The sequence below is a fragment of the Budorcas taxicolor genome, chromosome 10 (assembly GCF_023091745.1).
Source record: "Budorcas taxicolor isolate Tak-1 chromosome 10, Takin1.1, whole genome shotgun sequence".
Classification (NCBI taxonomy): Eukaryota; Metazoa; Chordata; class Mammalia; order Artiodactyla; family Bovidae; genus Budorcas; species Budorcas taxicolor.
Genome location: NC_068919.1, coordinates 80,842,681 through 80,864,930, shown reverse-complemented (window position 1 = coordinate 80,864,930; position 22,250 = coordinate 80,842,681). Strand labels below are relative to the sequence as shown.

At 38.0% G+C, this 22,250-nt stretch overlaps 1 protein-coding gene across 3 annotated transcripts in view; it reads right to left on the bottom strand.

Moving 5' to 3' along the window:
- PCNX1 (pecanex 1) overlaps positions 1–22,250 on the bottom strand; it is a 177,988-nt gene that overhangs the window by 68,096 nt on the left and 87,642 nt on the right. For 2 of the 3 annotated variants that reach the window (XM_052647205.1, XM_052647206.1), the window contains 6 exons: positions 22,002–22,092; positions 17,378–17,435; positions 15,703–15,905; positions 4,815–4,968; positions 1,781–1,813; positions 120–291 (listed from right to left, as the gene is read on the bottom strand). In XM_052647205.1, the coding sequence (XP_052503165.1) occupies positions 120–291; positions 1,781–1,813; positions 4,815–4,968; positions 15,703–15,905; positions 17,378–17,435; positions 22,002–22,092 (711 nt within the window). Of the gene's footprint in view, positions 1–119; positions 292–1,780; positions 1,814–4,814; positions 4,969–15,702; positions 15,921–17,377; positions 17,436–22,001; positions 22,093–22,250 lie in introns of all 3 variants that reach the window. The other variant, XM_052647207.1, reaches the window with a different exon arrangement.

Sequence of the window (22,250 nt, the reverse complement as noted above, 5' to 3'; positions counted from 1 at the left end):
TCCTTACTGAGAGGATGGCAATAAATAGCAAAATAAGACCACTAAAACTATTTTTAAAGATCAGTGAATGGTTTGTATACAAATAATGTTAAGACCTACAATACCTTAAGATGACTCACCTATAACTAAATCCCTGGCTGATATAAGCACCAGAGGATTGGTGAAAGTTATTCCATATAATTTGAACTTGGTTGTCGTTAGGTTTCTGCTACCATAATCCAAGAGCCAAATAAGACCACAGCACAAACAGAAATAAACTGGTCTACTGTAGGCAATGATACGATTATGACCCTGAAAATGACATTAAGAAGAAGTCAGGTTAGTTAATTTGAAGAATCACAACTAGCTACTGAGATCTTTGATGGCTTATATCCTGAAGATTCAAAATGTTTCCATGTGAAGTCAGGTTTCTGACTGTGGCAGAAGGGAATTACAAATATGGAAAGGAGGAAGAACAGAATAAACCTTAGGATATCAACTGAAATTAAGTATCACTATGACTTATTACTTTTAATAATGCAGACAGATGAAGAATAAATGTGTGAGTATATGTGTATACATATATTTTTCTAGTTTTATCCACTGAGAGGACCTAGAAGCAATGATATTCTAGTAATAAAGATTACTAGCAAACCGATCTTAGTTTACAGATAACAATACTCACTAAAAGGATCCAAGGATCCACAGAGAAAAAGTTGGTTCAAGGCTAAGACGGGGAAAGTATAAGACGAGCCTGGAACAAATTACTGTGCTCCAAATGGAGAAAACACTTTTAAAATGATAAAGGTATGTCAAAAGGACAAGGAAGGCAGCTGATGGGTTCTCAATGGTCAAATCAGGGACAATTTGAACATCAAAAGTAATGACAGTAACATTATGGTCCATTTAATAAAGTAAGAGTCCGTGAAACCACAACAATTCAAGGAAAGGGAAAGTTCTTACTTACAAAAAGAAGTCAACTAATAAATATAGAAGGGAACATGGACCTAAAAAATCACTGTTTGGTCACCAAGAAATAATAACTGATTCAGCCAAGAAACATCAACAGATATTAAAAACAAGTCTACACAATCTCAAGTGTCTCCTATATAGTTATTGACTACAAGAGAAAAATGGTAAGATTAGAGTATTGGTTCTCAAGGGGCGGGGGTGGGCAGGGGGTCAAGGGAGACTTCACCCTCCAGGGGACATCTGGTAAAGTCTGCAGACACTGTGGTTGTCACAACTAGAGTGAGTATGCTATTGGCATCTAGTGGGTAGAAGTCAGAGATAATGCTAAACATCTTACAATGCATAGGACAGAGCCTCCCCACCCTCAACTTTCAACAAACAATTATCCAGCCCTGAATGTTAACACTGCGGAGTTTGAAAAACACTGCAGATACTACCCTTAGACGAAAGATCAGTTATCACCAGTAAAAGCATAAATCAGTTATTATGTGCTTCCTTATATGATACACTGAGAACACACTGCTTTTGTACTATTTCTACCAAAAAAGCACAGCCTGTATCTAATAAGAAATATCAGACAAAGTCCAATTGAAGGTCGTGTATAAAATAACTAGCCTGTATCCATTAAAAACGTCAATACTGTGTCAAATACTGAGGAACTGCTCTAGATTAAAGGAGACTACAAAGAACAAATGCACAATCACGGAGTTTCTTCTGCCAATGAGAAAATACTACCACAAATCTTAATTCAATCTGACATATGACCAAAAAAATGGTTTCTGAGGAATGTCAAGGAATCACAAGTAGTAGGTATATCAGAGTGACTTACATGTCTAGGAGAAGAAGAATCTGGTTGAACACTCTAAAAAAGAAACAGAAAGATAGATTATATTATTGAAGACATGGAAATTTTACATTAACTTCCAAAATACGTGAAATAATTTTAAGTGAATATTGCATAGCTAAGTCATGACCTGTAGGTCATTAATTCTGCTGAAGCATCAACAGAAGATGAAACACCAGCTCCACTCAAATCTTTCCTAACGCTTAACCTTATTATGTTTCTGAAATAGCATATAACAGCTGATAGATCCATCTTACTGCTTGGCACATTACAACATCTAAGTACAATTAAGGCAGAATGCTTTCTTATGGCAACATCACTCCATTCAGGAAATGCATAAACTATGAGTGAGCTTCGGAGAAGGCGATGGCACCCCACTCCAGCACTCTTGCCTGGAAAATCCCATGGACAGAGGAGCCTGGTAGGCTGCAATCCATGGGGTCACGAAGAGTTGGAAACTACTGAGCAACTTCACTTTCACTTTTCACTTTCATGCATTGGAGAAGGAAATGGCAACCTACTCCAGTGTTCTTGCCTGGAGAATCCCAGGGATGGGGGAGCCCAGTGGGCTGCCGTCTATGGGGTCACACAGAGTCGGACACGACTGAAGCGACCTAGCAGCAGCACCAGCAGCAGCATTGGAAAAGGAAATGGCAACCCACTCCAGTGTTCTTGCCTGGAGAATCCCAGGGACGGGAGAGCCTGGTGGGCTGCCGTCTACGGGGTCGCACAGTCAGACACGACTGAAGCGACTTAGCAGCAGCAGCAGCAGCATGAGTGAGCTTATAAAAAGGATTCCAGTTATGCCCCAAACTCAAGCTTACTAAACAATTCAATGGCAGTTGTATCAAGCATACATTTTATATGATGCATTTTCACATCAAACTCAAATAAGTTATATCCTTCTAAGAGACCATCAATTTTCCATAAAAATGTTCAAAAGGTACTATGCAGTTACCTCCCAAATGATGACTTTTCTCCCGAGTTGGAGTTCATTTTCAATAGCATACCAAAGAATTTCACTAGGATAGTCTATTGCCATCCTGTAATTCAACACTGGACTAAGATCACAGAGTTTGGCACATAGCCCTTGTCTGGTCTCTTTAAACTCAACTTGAATGTTTATCCTCCTAAAGCTCTGTTCCTGCCTTTCTTATTTCTGTTTATGATATTACTATTCTTGTAGTCAAGCTGATTTTAAAAATCTGAAATACTTAAAAAAATCTCACTTATCTTTTGCCTTTTCCATATCTAACCATATTAAGCAGTGGACAAAATTAACAGGGTTAGAAACACTGAGTCCAGGGAATGAATTCAAATGGTTTAAGGCAAGAAAGGGATGGTTTAATGGGAACTGAAACAAAAAGGACAAAGTCCAGAAATTTTAACACAGAATCACCAAATTTAATCAGAGAGACTTTAGCTAATGTTATTAATTAAAGGTCAAGAAGGAAGGAGCAGAGGCTCTAAGATTTGGGTTGGTATACTACTACCAAATCCTAGAGGAGGAAATGGCAATCCACTCTAGTATTCTTGCCTGCAGAATCCCATGGACAGAGGAGCCTGGTGGGTGACAGTCCATGGGGTCGCAAAGAGTCAGACACAACTGAGTACACACACGTACAGACTAGGATCAAAAGCAAAAGAACTGGGAGAGGAAAACATCAGAAGGCAACGGTGCACCCTTCTCAGAATACGCCCAGCTTCCTCTTAGATATACAGGACTAACGCTTAGGAGAAAGGTGAAGACTGAAATAAAAATTCTGGACATGATTTATATGCAAGTATATAAGAGTGGCAATAAAAGAGGATGACTTCATTGGCAAGAAGTGCAAACGGCAAAGAGGGCCAAATAAAACCCTAGCAAATTCTCGTAAATTAAGAAGTGGTCAAAAGAACAAAGGGGCATCAACAAAGAAAAACAAAGTTACTTGAAAAGTCGGATGATCACGAGGGTAGTGTAAGATCACAGATCAACAAGAAAGAAAACATAAAAACGGAGCAGCACTCACAGAGAACAAAGACTAAGACCACAGGTTTGGCAACTAGAGATTATTAGCGCACAAAGACTGTAATCTCAGAACTGCGACGAGGAAAAACGTATGGATGGGTCTTGAAGAAACAGAGCAGCTGACACAGGTGGCTTACTCTAGAGGTCTATAAATGGAGAGAGAAGAAAGCAAGGGTAGCTGATGGTGTAAACAGAACTAAACAAATAGTTCTCGGGATGGGATAGGGTTCTGCATGTTAGTGTGTACCAGGCAAATAAACAGAGCTGGCTAAGAGAGGGAAGAAAACAGTTCGTGTTACCCGTGCACAGTGAGGTTGCATGGAGGGTAAAAATTTTGTTATTTAATTCTCCCATTTATGGAAAGCTTAAAATTGGTATTTCAGAGCCACTCTTTGAACAAAAGCAAATGGATGCCAATCATGTGCTCTTGGTGTCGTCAAAGAATAAATATGCTAGTTTTGACATTATTCTATCTACCAATAATGGATTTTAACAAATTTCACCTACATAATAGAAGACTTAAAATATGAGATTAGGAGGGTTAATGTTGATAAATTAAAAAGAAATTAATTTCAAGAACTCAAATTCTTGGAAATTCCCTGGCAGGTCAGTGGTTAGGACTTGGTAATTTCACTGCTGGGGTCTGGGTTAAATTCCTAGTCAGGGAACTAAGATTCCACAAACCATGTTCAGTTCAGTTCAGTCGCTCAGTCATCTCCAACTCTGTGACCGCAGGAGGCGATGCCAAAGGAAAAAAAAAACACAACCTCTTTCTTTTAATAAGTGCCCAAATATTTAATACAAACAAAAGTTTAGGAAGTTTAATTCACATATCATTTTTTTTAAGTTTATATGTCCCTTTTGTTCCTTACCCAATCTAATGTAAACATCCAAGGAAAATAAATCTAAAAGTTATATTCTTAATGTAATTCAATGAATGATACAAAACCTTTTGCCTTTTAACACAGCGACTATGCCAAAGTCTGAAGAGAAGAGAGATGCTGGTACCTTAAGCAGTGAGTACTGACAGCTGGCTATCACCAGGCAGAACTGGAAGACCCAGATATCTCTGAAGAAGCCTTGTATAAGAAGAATGGATCCCAAGAAAGCCACAAGAATAGCCAAGATGACAGCTAACACATTTTCCAGGATCTCACGATTTCTGTAGACAGAAAAAAATTATCAGTAAGTATATGATCAATACAAGAAATGAATCAGAGTGAAAAAGGGGAAGACATCCATATGAAGTTCATATTATATTTGCTACGATGTTTTTTTTTTTCCTTTGCCCTAGGTTTGAAGGCGGCTTTGGCTCATACTGAAAAAGTATGCCCGGTTGAGATAGAAAGCTAGCAAACATTCTTTAAAATTTTTTTATTTACTTTAATTTTATTTTTATTTTTACTTTATTTTACTTTACAATACTGTATTGGTTTTGCCATACACTGACATGAATCCACCACGGGTGTACATGCGTTCCCAAACATGAACCCCCCTCCCACCTCCCTCCCCATAACATCTCTCTGGGTCATCACTGTGCACCAGCCCCAAGCATGCTGTATCCTGCATCGGACACAGACTGGCGATTCGATTCTTACATGATAGTATACATGTTACAATGCCATTCTCCCAAATCATCCCACCCTCTCCCTCTCCGAGTCCAAAAGTCTGTTATATACATCTGTGTCTTTTTTCCTGTCTTGCATACAGGGTCGTCATTGCCATCTTTCTAAATTCCAAATATATGTGTTAGTATACTGCATTGGTGTTTTTCTTTCTGGCTTACTTCACTCTGTATAATCGGCTCCAGTTTCATCCATCTCATCAGAACTGATTCAAATGTATTCTTTTTAACGGCTGAGTAATACTCCATTGTGTACATGTACCACTGCTTTCTTATCCATTCATCTGCTGATGGACATCTAGGTTGTTTCCATGTCCTGGCTATTTTAAACAGTGCTGCGATGAACACTGGGGTACATGTGACTCTTTCAATTCTGGTTTCCTTGGTGTGTATGCCCAACAGTGGGATTGCTGGGTCATAAGGTAGTTCTATTTGCAATTTTTTAAGGAATCTCCACACTGTTCTCCAAAGTGGCTGTACTAGTTTGCATTCCCACCAACAGTGTAGGAGGGTTCCCTTTTCTCCACACCCTCTCCAGCATTTATTGCTTGCAGATTTTTGGATCGCAGACATTCTGACTGGTGTGAAGTGGTACCTCATTGTGGTTTTGATTTGCATTTCTCTAATAATGAGTGATGTTGAGCATCTTTTCATGTGTTTGTTAGCCATCCGTATGTCTTCTTTGGAGAAATGTCTATTTAGTTCTTTGGCCAATTTTTTGATTGGGTCGTTAATTTTTCTGAAATTGAGCTGCATAAGTTGCTTGTATATTTTTGAGATTAGTTGTCAGTTGCTTCATTTGCTATTATTTTCTCCCATTCAGAAGGCTGTCTTTTCACCTTGCTTATAGTTTCCTTTGTTGTGCAGAAGCTTTTAATTTTAATTAGATCCCATTTGTTTATTTTTGCTTTTATTTCCAGTATTCTGGGAGGTGGATCATAGAGGATCCTGCTGTGATGTATGTCGGAGAGTGTTTTGCCTATATTCTCCTCTAGGAGTTTTATAGTTTCTGGTCTTACATTTAGATCTTTAATCCATTTTGAGTTTATTTTTGTGTGTGGTGTTAGAAAGTGATCTAGTTTCATTCTTTTACAAGTGGTTGACCAGTTTTCCCAGCACCACTTGTTAAAGAGATTGTCTTTAATCCATTGTATATTCTTGCCTCCTTTGTCAAAGATAAGGTGTCCGTATGTGTGTGGATTTATAAAATTTTTTATTTACTTTTAATTGGAGGATAACTGCTTTATAATATTATATTAGTTTCTGTCATATATCAATGTGAATCAGCCATAGGTCCTTAGCCAAAGGTCCTCTTCCTCGTAAGCCTCCCTCCCACCTCCGACCCCATCTCATCCCTCTAGGTTGTCACAGAGCACCGGATTTGAGCTCCCTACGTCACACAGAATTTCCACTGGTCATCGAATTGTGCATATGGTAATGCACATGTTTCAATCCTGCTCTCTCAACTCGCCCCACCCTCTCCACCCAAGGGTCCACAAGTCGGTTCTCTCTTTCTGGCCTTCACTGCTGCTCTGCAGATAGGTTCATCAGCACCATCTCTCTAGATTTCATAAATACGCACTAGTTTACAACATTTGTCTTTTTCTGACTTACTTCATTCTGGATAATAGGCTCTAGGTTTGGCCACCTCATTAGAACTGAGTCAAACATGTTTCTTCTTATGGCTAATATTCCATTGCCTATATGTACCACAACTTCTTTATCCATTCATCTGCTGATGGACATCTAGGCTGCTTCCAGTTTAGTTCAGTCACTCAGTCGTGTCTGATGCTTTGTGACACCACGGACTACAGCACGCCAGGCCTCCCTGACCATCACCAACTCCTGGAGACTCATGTCTCCAGACTCATGTCCATTGAGTTGGTGATGCGATCCAGTCATCTCATCCTCTGTCGTCCCCTTCTCCTCCCGCCTTCAATCTTTCCCAGCATCAGGATCTTTTCAAATGAGTCAGCTCTTTGTATCAGGTGGCCAAAGTATTGGAGTTTCAGCTTCAGCATCAGTACTTCCAATGAATATTCAGAACTATTTTCCTTTAAGAGGGACTGGTTGGATCTCCTTGCCATCCAAGGGACTCTCAAGAGTCTTCTCCAACACCACAGTTCAAAAGCATCAATTCTTCAGTGCTCAGCTTTCTTTATAGTCCAACTCTCACATCCATACATGACTACTGCAAAAATCACAGCTTTGACTAGACAGACCTTTGTTGGCAAAGTAATGTCTGCTTTTTATTATGCTGTCTAGGTTGGTCATAACTTTTGTTCCAAGGAGCAAGCGTCTTTTAATTTCATGGCTGCAGTCACCATCTGCAGTGATTTTGGAGCCCCACAAAATTAAATCTGTCACTGTTTCCACTGTTTCCCATGAAGTGATGGGACGAGATGCCATGATCTTAGTTTTCTGAATGTTGAGCTTTAAGCCAACTTTTCACTCTCCTCTTTCACTTTCATCAAAAAGCTCTTTAGTTATTCTTCACTTTCTGCCACAAGTGTGGTGTCATCTGTGTATCTGAGGTTACTGATATTTCTCCCAGCAATCCTGATTCCAGCTTGTGCTTCATTCAGCCCAGTGTTTCTCATGATGTACTCTGCATATAAGTTAAAGAAGCAGGGGGACAATATACTGCCTTGGCATACTCCTTCCCAGATTTGGAACCAGTCTGTTGTTCCATGTTCAGTTCTAACTATTGTTTCCTGACCTGCATACAGATTTCTCAGGGGACAGGTCAGGTGATCTGGTATTCTCATCTCTTTCAGAATTTTCCACAGTTTGTTGTGATCCACAAAGTCAAAGGCTTTGGCATAGTCAATAAAGCAGGAATAGATGTTTTCTGGAACTCTCTTGCTTTCTTGATGATCCAATGGATGCTGACAATTTGATCTCTGTTTCCTCTGCCTTTTCTAAATCCAGTTTGAACATCTGGAGGTTGATGGTTCACGTACTGTTGAAGCCTGGCTTGGGGAATTTTGAGCATTACTTTACTAGTGTGTGAGATGACTGCAATCGTGTGGGAGTTTGAGCATTCTTTGGCATTGCCTTTCTTTGGGACTGGAATGAAAACTGACCTTTTCCAGTCCTGTGGCCACTGCCGAGTTTTCCAAATTTGCTGGCATATTAAGTGTAGCACGTTCACAGCATCATCTTTTAGGGTTTGAGATAGTTCAACTGGAATTCCATCACCTCCACAAGCTTTGTTCATAGTGATGCTTCCTAAGGGCCACTTGACTTCACATTCCAGGATGTCTGGTTCTAGGTTGGTGATCACACCATCATGACTATCTGGGTCATGAAGATCTTTTTTGTACAGTTCTCCTGTGTATTCTTACCACCTCTGCTTAATATCATCTGCTTCTATTAGGTCCATACCACTTCTATCCTTTATTGTACCCATCTTTGCATGAAATGTTCCCTTGGTATCTCTAATTTTCTTGAAGAGATCTCTAGACTTTCCCATTCTATTGTTTTCCTCTATTTCTGTAGGCTTTCTTATCTCTCCTTGCTATTCTTTGGAACTCTGCATTCAAATGTGTTTATCTTTCCTTTTCTCCTTTGCCTTTTCCTTCTCTTCTATTCACAGCTATTTGTAAGACCTCCTCAGACAACTATTTGAATTTTTGCATTGCTTTCCCTTGGGGATGGTTTTGATCCCTGCCTCCTGTACAATGTCATGGACCTCCGTCCATAGTTCTTCAGGCACTCTGTCTATCAGATCTAATCCCTTGAATCCATTTGTCACTTCCACTATATGATCGTACGTGATTTGATTTAGGTCATACCTGAATGGTCTAGTGGTTTTCCCTACTTGGAGAAGGGAATGGCAAACCACTTCAGTATTCCCGCTTTTCATACTGTTCCCCCCTGAACAGTATGAAAAGGCAAAAAGATAGAAGAGTAAGAAAAGGTTGCTTTCATGTACTAGCTATTGTAAACAGTGCTGTGATGAACACTGGGGTACATGTGTCTTTTTCAATTATGGTTTTCTCAGGGTGTAGGCCCAGTAGTGGGATTGCTGGGTCATACAGTAGTTTTATTCCTAGTTTTTTAAGGAATCTGCATACTCTTCTCCATAGTGGCAGTATCAATTTGCATTCCCACCAACAGTAGCACACATTCTTATGTGCAAATAAAGCATGCTACAGAGGACTGTGAAGTTCTAATACATAATATAGTTTTAATTTCTATGTTATAACTTTACTCTTAACATCTGCTTTTCTGTCAAATTTGTTGCCAAATAACTAACCAACTTGGATGGCAAATAAAGGAAATATACAAAGAAATAAGTTTGAAAAATATTCAAAGGAGTTTCTAGAAAATTAAAAAGTTACTCTATCAGTTTCTGAGACAGTTCTATATTTTACTAAACTGACCCTGTAAAAGAAGCAGTATGAAATCCAAGATACTACATGGCAATTAAAATGATTTCTGTAGATAATGCCAAAAAATAACTATTTGTCTCATTACTTCTTAGGCAAATGCTACTCACAAAATGTAAAATATGTGCTGCTGCTAACTCGTTTCAGTTGTGCCCGACTGTTAGCGACCCCATGGACTGCAGCCTACCAGGCTCCTCCGTCCATGGGATTTTCTAGGCAAGAGTACTAAAAGTCTTGATTTTAAAGAACATTTATTGACACGGGAACATGCTCAGTACATCGCTATACAAAAAAACCAGGACACAGAACTGTAGGAAGATGTAAGTTCTATTAAGAAAATACACCATGTATCGATATAATGGTTCTCTCTGGGTGGAAGGATTGTGGCTGGCCTCTACCTTAAAGTCTTTCTATGTATTTCATAAAAAATTGCATTTATAATCATAAAAATGCTTTCATTTGTTTTTATTAAGTCAACGCCCTATTTATAATGATCTATTGACCTAAAAAATAAAATTCACAAACATCTCCGTACCATTTCACTTGATAGTTCTCCCAGATGAAAATAAGTTCAACAGTATTTTCAAAACAATAAATGGAACACTGGCATCTCTTCATTTGTTCTTATGTGGCAGATGTGGAATTCCAGATTTGCCAAGCCCAGTGATTCTTGTCAGCCCTGCTACACTACATTCTGCCACATTACTGGTCTCTGAACATGTGTTCTCCTTTCAGCTTTTTTTAGCTTTTAATTTTGATGAATCCAATTTATCCATCCATTTTTTCATTGATCCTGTTTTCTATGTCACATCTGAGCAATTTTGCCCAAAATCACAAATCTTTTCTCCTATGTTTTGCTTTTTTCTGAATTTTATATTTTAGACTTTACACTGAGGTTTATGATCCATTTTGAGTTAACTTTTACAATATGACGCAAGGTAATTCTTTTTTTTTTTTTTTTTGCATAGAGAAGTCCAGTGGGCCTGTACCACTTGTTGAAAAGCCTATTTTTATGATTCGGGATATTATTTTGATACTCTCTAGACCTGAATAGTTTTCTTTATGGGAAGGTGTTTAACTATAATGCCCATTTATTTGATAGGTATTGTATTTCTTAAGTATTATATTTCTTTCAGAGTGAAATTTGATAATTTCTATTATTCAAGAAATTTCTCTTATTTACATATAACCACTCATAATATTTTATTATCCATTTATTACTTATAGAATCTATCATGACATCTTAGCTCACATTCCTATCATGACATCCTAGCTCACATGCCCTCATCTGTAACATTTTTGGCCCTGGTCATCCTGGCTAGAGTGCATTAATTTAACTGAGGTTTTGGTTTCCTTGACTTTTCTGTCTTCTGAGTTCTCCTCAGTGACTTCCACTTTGTTCTTTACAATTTTCTAGCTTCTGAATACGTAGGTTTGATGTGTTCTTCTTTTTTAAACTTTCCTAAAGGGAAGGTGAAGGCACTGAATTGACTTTTCTTCTTATTCGTGCTATAAATTCTTCCAAGTAATGTGTTAACAACATCACAAAAATTCTGGTAAGCTGTGTTTAATTTTTATTCAGTTTAAAAATATTTTCTAATTTACCTCTTGATTTCTCCTTTGATTTGTGAGTTATTCAGAGGTATTTTGCTTTTAAGTATTTAGGAATTTTCCAAGGTTCTTTTGTTACTGATTTATAATTAACTCAACTATGGTCAGAGAATATACTACATAGAACTTGCATCCTTCTACATTTGATCCTTATACTATGGCCTAGAATATGAATTTATCTTGATAAAAGTTCAAGTATGCACGTAAAATAACATATATTTTGTTGTCATGAGTGAAGTGTTTCCTAAACGCCCATCAGCTTAGGTTAGTTGACAGTTCAGTTCAGTCACTCAGTCGTGTCCGATTCTTTGTGACCCCATGAATCACAGTACGCCAGGCCTCCCTGTCCATCACCAACTCCCGGAGTTCACTCAGACTCATGTCCATCGAGTCAGTGATGCCATCCAGCCATCTCATCCTTGGCCGTCCCCTTCTCCTCCTGCCCCCAATCCCTCCCAGCATCAGGGTCTTTTCCAATGAGTCAAGTCTTCACATGAGGTGGCCAAAGTACTGGAGTTTCAGCTTTAGCATCATTCCTTCCAAAGAAATCCCAGGGCTGATCTCCTTCAGAATGGACTAGTTGGATGTCCTTGCAGTCCAAGGGACTCTCAAGAGTCTTCTCCAACACCATAGTTCAAAAGCATCAATTCTTCGGCATTCAGCTTTCTTCACAGTCCAACTCTCATATCCATACATGACCACTGGAAAAACCATAGCCTTGATCAGACAGACCTTTGCTGGCAAAGTCATGTCTCTGCTTTTCAATATGCTATCTAGGTTGGTCATAACTTTCCTTCCAAGGAGTAAGCGTCTTTTAATTTCATGGCTGCAGTCACCATCTGCAGTGATATTGCAAAATCTGCAAAAAAATAAAGTCTGACACTGTTTTCACTGTTTCCCCATCTATTTCCCATGAAGTGATGGGACCAGATGCCATGATCTTTGTTTTCTGAATGTTGAGCTTTAAGCCAACTTTTTCACTCTCTACTTTCACTGTTATCAAGAGGCTTTTTAGTTCCTCTTCACTTTCTGCCATAAGGATGGTGTCATCTGCATATCTGAGGTTATTGATATTTGAGGCTGGTTGACAGTATTGTTCAAATTTAGTATATCGTTATTGATTTTCTACACTTGTTCTATCAATTACTGAGAGAGGTATATAAGCTTAGACGGTAAAGAATTTGCCTGCAATGTGGGAGACTTGCAGTCAGTCTGCCTGCAAGGTTCGATTCCTGGGTTGGGAAGATTCCCTGGAGAAAGGAAAGGTTACCCACTCCAATATCCTTGCCTGGATAATTCCAAGGACAGAGGCTACAGTTCATGGGATTGCAAAGAGTCAGACATGACTGAGCAACTGACACTTACACTTTCATGTTGAATTCAAGTATAATTGTGAATTTATCCATTTCTATTTCTATCAGCTTTTAGTTTGCAGTATTGTTTAGATGTAGAAACATTTAGAATGGTTAAATCCTATGGATTAACTAACCCCTTATCATTATACAACCACCTCCTTTTATCTTGGAGTAAAAAGAACATTTTCTTTGCTCTGAAATCTACTTTGCTGCTGCTGCTACATCGCTTCAGTCATGTCCAACTCTGTGCGACCCCACAGACGGCAGCCCACCAGGATCCCCCATCCCTGGGATTCTCTAGGCAAGAAAACTGAAGCGGGTTGCCATTGCCTTCTCCAATGAAATCTACTTTGTCTGATATGAAAACTACTTTGCCTGATATTAATTTAGCTATTCCGACTTTAATTTGATTAGTGTTAGGATGATCTATCTTTTCTACTTTTATATTTAAAGTGCATTTCTTATAGGCAGCAAAGAATTGAGTCTTGCTATTTTCGCCAAGTTGACAATTTCTGGCTTTTCCCAACTATCACCTTGCCATTTATCTTGTGTCAATCTGTTTTTGATCTCTTTTTCTGCCTTATATTATATTAAGAGAATAATTTTTGTAAGTCTATTTTATCTCCTTTATTTTTTTAACTTACCATTTATAACTCTTTTGTTATCTTAGTGTTTGCTTTAGGGTTTAAAGTATACATTTTATGATAGTCTAACTCAAATAAACTTAAATCAATTCACATATAGTATAAGAAACTTATAGTAGTATACTTTCAAATGTCCTTTCCTGGAGTAAAGAACATACTATGGCCTAGAATATGGTTTATCTTGATAAAAGTTATGCTATTATTATTGTGAAATTTACTTTTACTTATGTTATAAATCACACAATATATATCATTATTTTTGTTTAAACATCCAATTATGTCTCAAAAATATTTAATTAGTAAGAAGAAATCTTATATATTTATTCATGTAGTTAACATTTGCATTCACCTTTTGTTTCCTTGGGTAGCTCCATATTTCCAGTTGGTATTATTATCCTTCTGCCTGAAAGAAATCCGGTACTATATTGTACTGTGGATCTGCCAGAAAAAGAGTCTTCCCAGTTTTTTCTAGTCTGAAACTATCTTTATTTCATCCTGGCTTTTGCAGTTTTGCTGGCTACAGAATTCCAGGTTGAGCTTTTTCTCCCTTCAATACTTTAAAAACGCTGCTTCATTATCTTATTTGGATTTTGTCCAACAATAAATCTGATGTCTTCCTTATCCTTGTTCCCCTATACAAACTGTATCTTTTTCCTCCTGAAGTTTAAAAAAATTTTATTATTGGTTTTGAACAACCATATGCCTTGCTATAGTTTTTTTCATGTTTCTTGTACTTGAGATTCAAGGAGATTCTTCAATAGTTTTCATCGAATTTGGAAAGTTTTCCACCATTAACTTCCTCAAAATTTTTTCTCTCCCCCCCTCTCCCAGAGCATACTTTCATTCTGTATGTTCTTTTTGTTGAGGGGAGGGAGGGGAATTCTTTTTCTTTTGTTTCACTTCCAATAGTTTCTACTGCCATGCTTTCAACTTCATTAAGATTTTCTTCTGTAATGTCTAACCTACCATTAATCTCATCCACTGTATTTTTCATCTCAGACATTTTAGTTTTCATCTGCAAGTTCAATTTGGGTCTTTTTTTTTCCTTTGCATTTTCCATATATCTACTTAACTTTTATTAACATGCAAAGTATAGTTGTAACTTTAATGTCTTTGCTAATTCTAATATCAGTGACAGCTAAAGGCTGGTTTCGACTGACTCATTATTTCCCTCATTATAAATCACGTTTTGTCATTTCTTTGTATGCTTGGTACTCTCTGGATGCCCAGACTTTGTGAACCTCAACTTTTTATGTGGTGAGAATTTCTGAATTTCTATAAATCTTCTTGAGCTTTGCTACGCTACTTGAAAACAGTTGGATCCTTTCAAGTCTTGTTTTTACGACTTGCTAGCTGGGTCTGGAACAGTGCCCATACTAGGGCTAAGTACTCCGACTTCTAAGGCAGGACTTTCCTGAGTACTGTACATAATGCACCATAAAATATGAATTATTATGAGTTTCTTCAGCCCAGCAGGTGAGGACAGGCACCATTCCCAGCCCTGTGTGCCAGGCACTGTGCCTCTATTTCTTTGACATGATTCACATGATTTCTTTTACATGATTCTCTCCCCTGGCCTAGTCTCCTCGCACATTCTCTTACCAATACTCTGCTAAACAGTGAGGGGATCCGCTACACATCTCTGAGTTTCTCTCTGAGCAGCGATCCTCTCTCTGATGTTCTGTACCACAGGCTCAGGCTGCTCTAGTCTCCCTGGACTCAGCTCCATCTCCTCAACTCAGCAAGTCTACTGGACTCTACTTCAGGATCAGAACCTGGAAACTCTCTTTAGGTGGTAAGCTGGGCAATTGCAGGGCTCACATAACTTGCTTCCTATCTCTCAGGTGTCACTGTCTTTTTCTGTCTTATCTCCCGTGTCTTGAAAACCACTGGTTCATGCATTTTATCTGTTTTTCATTGTTTCAGGTGGAAGAGTAAGTCCAGCCTTTTTAACTCCTTGGAGTAAACTAGAAGCAGCATTTGGCCACCAAGTTCATAACTAATTACTGCTGTTTACTATTAAGACTAGTGACAAGAAGTAGGGAAAGAAACTTCCTCTTAAACCTTTCATAATAAGAGTCACTGTAATATGTATAACCTTACGCCCATTAACACCTCATATTCTCTGGCTTTTAAACACAGTTGCATGATTCTTAATGATAAAAGTGATTTCTAAAATAGAAAACACTTTCCAACATGGAAACAAAGTCAAATACTCAACGGGTAATTTGAAACGTTTCAATTTAAAAGTAAAATCTACATTCTCACCTATCAAACAGGGCCAAAAGTGTGAGTCTGTCAAAGTTAATGCCAATCCACAGTTGAGGCAAGATCCAAAAGCGATAATAGTGTTTAACTTTGTGAGCAGCTTCTTCTGTTGGACCGTAAGTAGCTGCCAAATCAGGGCTTAGGTCAATGTCTTGTTGTTCCAATAAATCTGTGTCGATGGTCAATAGTCTGTTCAGTCGGATCTGTGGAAGAGAAAGCTAAAAGAAAATCAGCACTGAAAGGCTTAAAATATCTTTAATCAAGTCATGATTCAAGGGCTACCCAATCAGCTTGCAGATTATCAAAACCACCTTAATTCTCTATATCCACTCTTGTGGATACTTTATGATCATTAGAAACTACAGAAGGTGATAAAGAAAGAAATCTACAACAAAGCAAATCAACTGATGGGGCTTTTGGAAAGATTTTATTAGGGAGTGTTTGAAATTTTAGCATTTTATGGCTGTATAGCTGGTGGATCCATTCCACAACCTATGGAGAATGATGAGTGGTGTCCCGCTCCCTGTCCCTTCCCTTCTCTCATTAAGCTGTGAAGCTCACTACTATGGTAAATCTAAGCTCCTCTGCCCTGGATTCCATGCCTTCAATGCTCAATTCTTCCTATACTCTCTCAACATCGTTACTGCTGTTTTCAAATCCCTCCCATACGCATTTATTTTTGTTTTGGCACACTGCTCAGCTGAGGCTATACAGGATATTACCACATTACGTTTCTTTCAGGTTCAACTCATCCATTCACCTGTTCACCAGTTTCTCCTTCCTCTGAAAGAATCAAAAGTTGACTACATCTAGCATAGCACTAGCCAGAACTGTGCTATCTCAAGGCTCTCACACCACTTAGTGGTGGAAAATACTACTTTGTCATTTAACACAAAGGACTTGAGCCAACATTATAATTAATCCCTTTGGCATTAAATTTATCTAAATATCTCTTATATATTGCTTATAAGGATTTCATCTACTTTATTTTTTTAACCTCAATATATACATCTTTATATGTATCACACAAAGGCAGTGCTATCTTTGTTATCTTTTAAAATATACCCACTGTATCTTCTATGTTTTTTTTTCAATAGAGCAATAATGTCACTAAGCTCTCCACGCGCACACACATACACACACAGATATACACACTGATATAAAAATAACTAATAGTTAACCAACAGCTCACAGTACCAAATCAGTTAGCTATGTACCAAAACCATAATATTCAAAGTGAAGTTTTAAAATGGCACACCTAGATTACGACATTGGTGAGGAATGTCATTTTAGGAATCAGCGAACTAAAATGGACTGGAATGGGTGAATTTAACTTAGATGACCATTATGTGTACTACTGTGGCCAAATCCCTTAGAAGAAATGGAGTAGCCATCACAGCTAAAAAAAGAGTCCAAAATGTAATACTTGAATGCAATCTCAAAAATGACAAAGGTCTTAGAAGTATAATTACGCATTCATATATAGCTAATCCAACTTTACAGGGTTTTATATTTATTGCTTAACAAAGGACTTATGAGAAGACATCCATTATGGGACAGCAAAGGTGATTTTGCCATAGTTTTCAACAAAATCAATATTATATAACCTCACCATTTTTCTGCTTTATATAACTAACAAAAATATATCATTTTATAAAAATAAAGGAAAACCTACCACATCATGTGGATAAAATCGAACTGAGGTAGAACTGGATACATGAGAATCCGTGTCACTAAAATAAAATGAAAAATACTTTAGGGAATAAACAGCTTGTCAAGTAGTAGAAAGAAAAATAAATGCATGAACAATTATATGATATTTACACTGTCTTTACTTTTCCATGTAAACTTCAAAATACAAAGTCAAATTTTCCTAGGGTTGTGATAAGGCGCATAACCTGTGGGTCAGAGTATTTATATTCAAACCTCTTCCTCAAGTGAATGAGATGTTGGACAGTTATCTAATCTTTTAATACCTCAGTCTCCTCACAGGATAAGAGTACTTCTAGCACAAGGTTGGGTGGCCCTACACAGCATGGCTCATAGTTTCACTGAGTTAGGCAAGGGTCATGTTTCTGAGAGTTCTGACAAAACGTGGCATAGTGGAGAAGGGAATGGCAAAGCACTTCATTGTTCTTGCCTTGAGAACCCCATGAACAGTGTGAAAAGGCAAAAAGATAGGACAATGAAAGATAAACTCCCCAGGCTGGTAGGTGTCCAATATGCTACTGGAGATCAGTGGAGAAATAACTCCAGAAAGAATGAAGAGACGGAGCCAAAGCAAAAACAACACCCAGTTCTGGATGTGACTGGTGATGGAAGTAAAGTCCAATGTATAAAGAGCAATATTGCTTAGGAACCTGGAATGTTAGGTCCATGAATCAGGGTAAATTGGAAGTGGTCAAACAGGAGATAGCAAGAGTGAACATCGACATTTTAGGAATCAGCAAACTAAAATGGACTGGAATGGGTGAATTTAACGTAGATGACCATTATGTATACTACTGTGGGCAAATCCCTTAGAAGAAATGGAGCAGCCATCACAGTCAAAAAAAGAGCCCAAAATGCAGTACTTGAATGGAATCTCAAAAATGACAGAATGATCTCTGTTCATTTCCAAGGCAAAACATTCAATATCACAGTAATCAAAGTCTATGCCTCAACCCGTAATGCTGAAGAAGCTGAAGTTGAATGGTTCTATGAAGACCTTCCGAACTAACACACAAAAACACCCCTATGATGTCCTTTTCATCATAGGGGGCTGGAATGCAAAAGTAGGAAGTCAAGAAACACCTGGAATAACAGGCAAATTTGGCCTTGGGAGTACAGAATGAAGCAGGGCAAAGACTAATAGAGTCCAAGAGAATGCACTGGTCATAGCAAACAGCCTCTTCCAACAATACAAGAGAAGACTCTACACATGGACATCACCAGATAGTCAATACCAAAATCAGACTGATTATATTCTTTGCAGCCAAAGATGGAGAAGCTCTATACAGTCAGCAAAAACAAGACCAGGAGCTGACTATGGCTCAGATCATGAACTCCTTATTGCCAAATTCAGACTTAAATTGAAGAAAGCAGGGAAAACCACTAGACCATTCAGGTATGACCTAAATCAAATCCCTTACGATTATACACTGGAAATGAGAAACAGATTCAAGGGATTAGATCTGATAGACAGAGTGCCTGAAGAACTATGGACAGAGGATCGTGACATTGTACAGGAGACAGGGATCAAAACCATCCCCAAGGAAAAGCAATGCAAAAAGGCAAAATGGTTGTCTGAGCAGGCCTTACAAATAACTGTGAATAGAAGAAAAGCGAAAGGCAAAGGAGAAATGGAAAGATACCCATTTGAATGCAGAATTCCAAAGAATAGCAAGGAGAGAGAAGAAAGCCTTCCTCAGTGATCAGTGCAAAGAAATAGAGGAAAACAACAGAATGGGAAAGACTAGAGAGCTCTTCAAGAAAATTAAGAGATACCAAGGGAACATTTCATGCAAAGGTGGGCACAATAAAGGACAGAAATGGTATGGCCCTAACAGAAGCAGAAAATATTGAGAAGAGGTGGTAAGAACACACAGAAGAACTATACAAAAAAGATCTTCACGACCCAGATAATCACAACGGGGTGATCACTCACCTAGAGCCAGACATCCTGGAATGTGAAGTCAAGCGGCCCTTAGGAAGCATCACTATGACCAAAACTAGTGGAGGTGATGGAATTCCAGTAGAGCTATTTCAAATCCTAAATGATGCTGTGAACGTGCTGCACTCGATATGCCAGCAAATTTGGAAAACTCAGCAGTGGCCACAGGACTGGAAAAGGTCAGTTTTCATTCCAATTCCAAAGAAAGGCAATGCCAAAGAATGCTCAAACTCCCGCACAATTGCAGTCATCTCACACGCTATCAAAGTAATGCTCAAAATTCTCCAAGCCAGGCTTCAACAGTATGTGAACCATGAACTTCCAGATGTTCAAACTGGATTTAGAAAAGGCAGAGGAACCAGAGATCAAATTGCCAACATCCTCTGGATCATCGAAAAAACAAGAGCGTTTCAGAAAAATATCTATTCCTGCTTTATTGACTATGCCAAAATCTTTGACTGTGTGGATCACAACAAATTTTGGAAAATTCTGAAAGAGATGGGAATACCACACCACTTGACCTGCCTCCTGAGAAATCTGTAAGCAGATCAAGAAGCAATAGTTAGAACTGAGTTCCAAATTGGGAAAGGAATATATCAAGGCTGTACATTGACACCCTGCTTATTTAACTTATATGCAGAGTACATCATGAAATATGCTAGACTAGAATCAAGATTGCCGGGAGAAATATCAATAACCTCAGATATGCAGATGATACCACCCTCATGGCAGAAAGTAAAGAAGAACTGAAGAGCCTCTTGATGAAAGTGAAAGAGGAGAGTGAAAACACTGGCTTAAAGCTCAACATTCAGTAAGATCATGGCATTTGGTCCTATCACTTCATGGCAAATAGATGGGTAAACAATGGAAACAGTGACAGACTTTATTTTGGGGGGCTCCAAAATCACTGCAGATGGTGATTGCAGCCATGAAATTAAAAGACACTTACTCCTTGGAAGGATCCTATACAGCATATTAAAAAGCAGAGATATTTCTTTGCCAACAAAGGTCCGCCTAGTCAAAACTAGTTTTTCCAGTAGTCATGTATGGATGTGAGAGTTGGACTTATAAAGAAAACTGAGCGTCGAAGAATTGATGCTTTAGAACTGTGGTGTTGGAGAAGACTCTTGAGAGTCCCTTGGACTGCAAGGAGATCCAACCAGTCCATCCTAAAGGAAATCAGTCCTGAATGTTCATTGGAAGGACTGATGCTGAAGCTGAAACTCCAATACTTTGGCCACCTGATGTGAAGAACTGACCCATTTGAAAAGACCCTGATGCTGGGAAAGATTGAAGGCGGGAGGAGAAGGGGATGACAAAGGATGAGACAGTTAGATGGTATCACCAACTCAATGGACATGAGTTTGAGTAAACTCCAGGAGTTGGTGATGGACAGGGAAACCTGGTGCGCTGAAGTCCATGGGGTCACAGAGAGTCGGACACGACTGAACTGATTTTAAGGTTCCTGTGAAAACTGTTTAAGAAAGCAATTAACATATTGCCAGGAGCCACAATAAATTTAATCTATATGGTAGTCCAGAACATGACAATTCAGTTTCCACAGTTCACTCAAGTTTAGATTTCAAAACTTGAGACCTTAACACATTATGGTGTAAGGAGTTGTTCTTATCTTGAATTATGTTAAACATAATTGTTCTCAGTGCTCCATCCTCCTGTTGCTTCCACAGTTACAAAATCATCTAAACACCGCAATTCAATCTGAGGGGGTAAACTCTGAAACAGTGTTAAAAGAGCTTAAAGAGTACAGTTTTTTAAATGTTCATGCTAAGTGACCATAAGATCTTATTGTTTTAAATAGCCCCTCAAAACTGAAAAAACTAAGTGAACTGCCCATAGATATGTGACATTTAAATAAGTGTCCCATTATTAAACAGAAGTCCTAAAATAAAAATCAAATGACCCTTGTGGGAAAAAAAAAGTGAGCTAACCAAGCAACAGTGAGTTTCAATACAGCAATTTGAACAGATTAGTAAAAACTTTCAGAAAAATTTTAACACATTCTAAATTATAACTGTGTTATATGATCAAGGTTTCTATTTCTTATTTGCTTTCCTCCAAACTTCTGTTATCTTACATAATTTCTTCCTGAGGGAAGGAGAGAAAAGAAATTAAATGTAACACATGAGTCATATTTTAAGAAATTCCTCCTGCTTATAGTTGGTAAACACATTTTAAAACAAAATGAAAGACGATCATTTAAAAAGACACTTGGCTGAAATCCTCACACAGAAATAAAAATTTGAAATTACACCAAAAAAGAGAATTGATGGATTTGAACATAGTTGTGTAAATGTTTGTCTAATAAGTTTTTTCCATCATGCAATATATAGAGAGTTAAATTTCAAATTGTGGGAAACCACTATCCCACAGTAACATCTATAGGAAATTTTTACTTAATTTTTAAAAACATATAATAGCAAACAAAAAACAAAAACATGTAATAGCTTTTTAATAATGGCTTTTTTTCCAAAGTAAAAAGTTCTACTTTTTGGCAACCAATGCATAATGTGAATTTATTTAAGCCAATATAAACAAATAACTCTTCTATCTCAAGGTTTACAAACTTTAAAAATGGCAAACTTTTTATGCAAGTACATAAACTCCCCTAACACGACTTCACACATACCAGATATTGGACGCTCTTCTTGCTGCTGGTTCAAAATTCACAAGTGACATATCACAGCCACCAGTCTCATAAAGCGTAGAAGAGAACTTACCTAGCAAATAAATCATTTGTTTAAAAAAGCCATTAGAATACTCAGAAATTTTCCTTCATGAAACACTAATTTTAAACTTAAGAGTTTAAGAAAATGAACTGTAACTTCTTTTTTTCAAAATATTTAAAAACAATGATCTACATGTAATTCAGCATGGC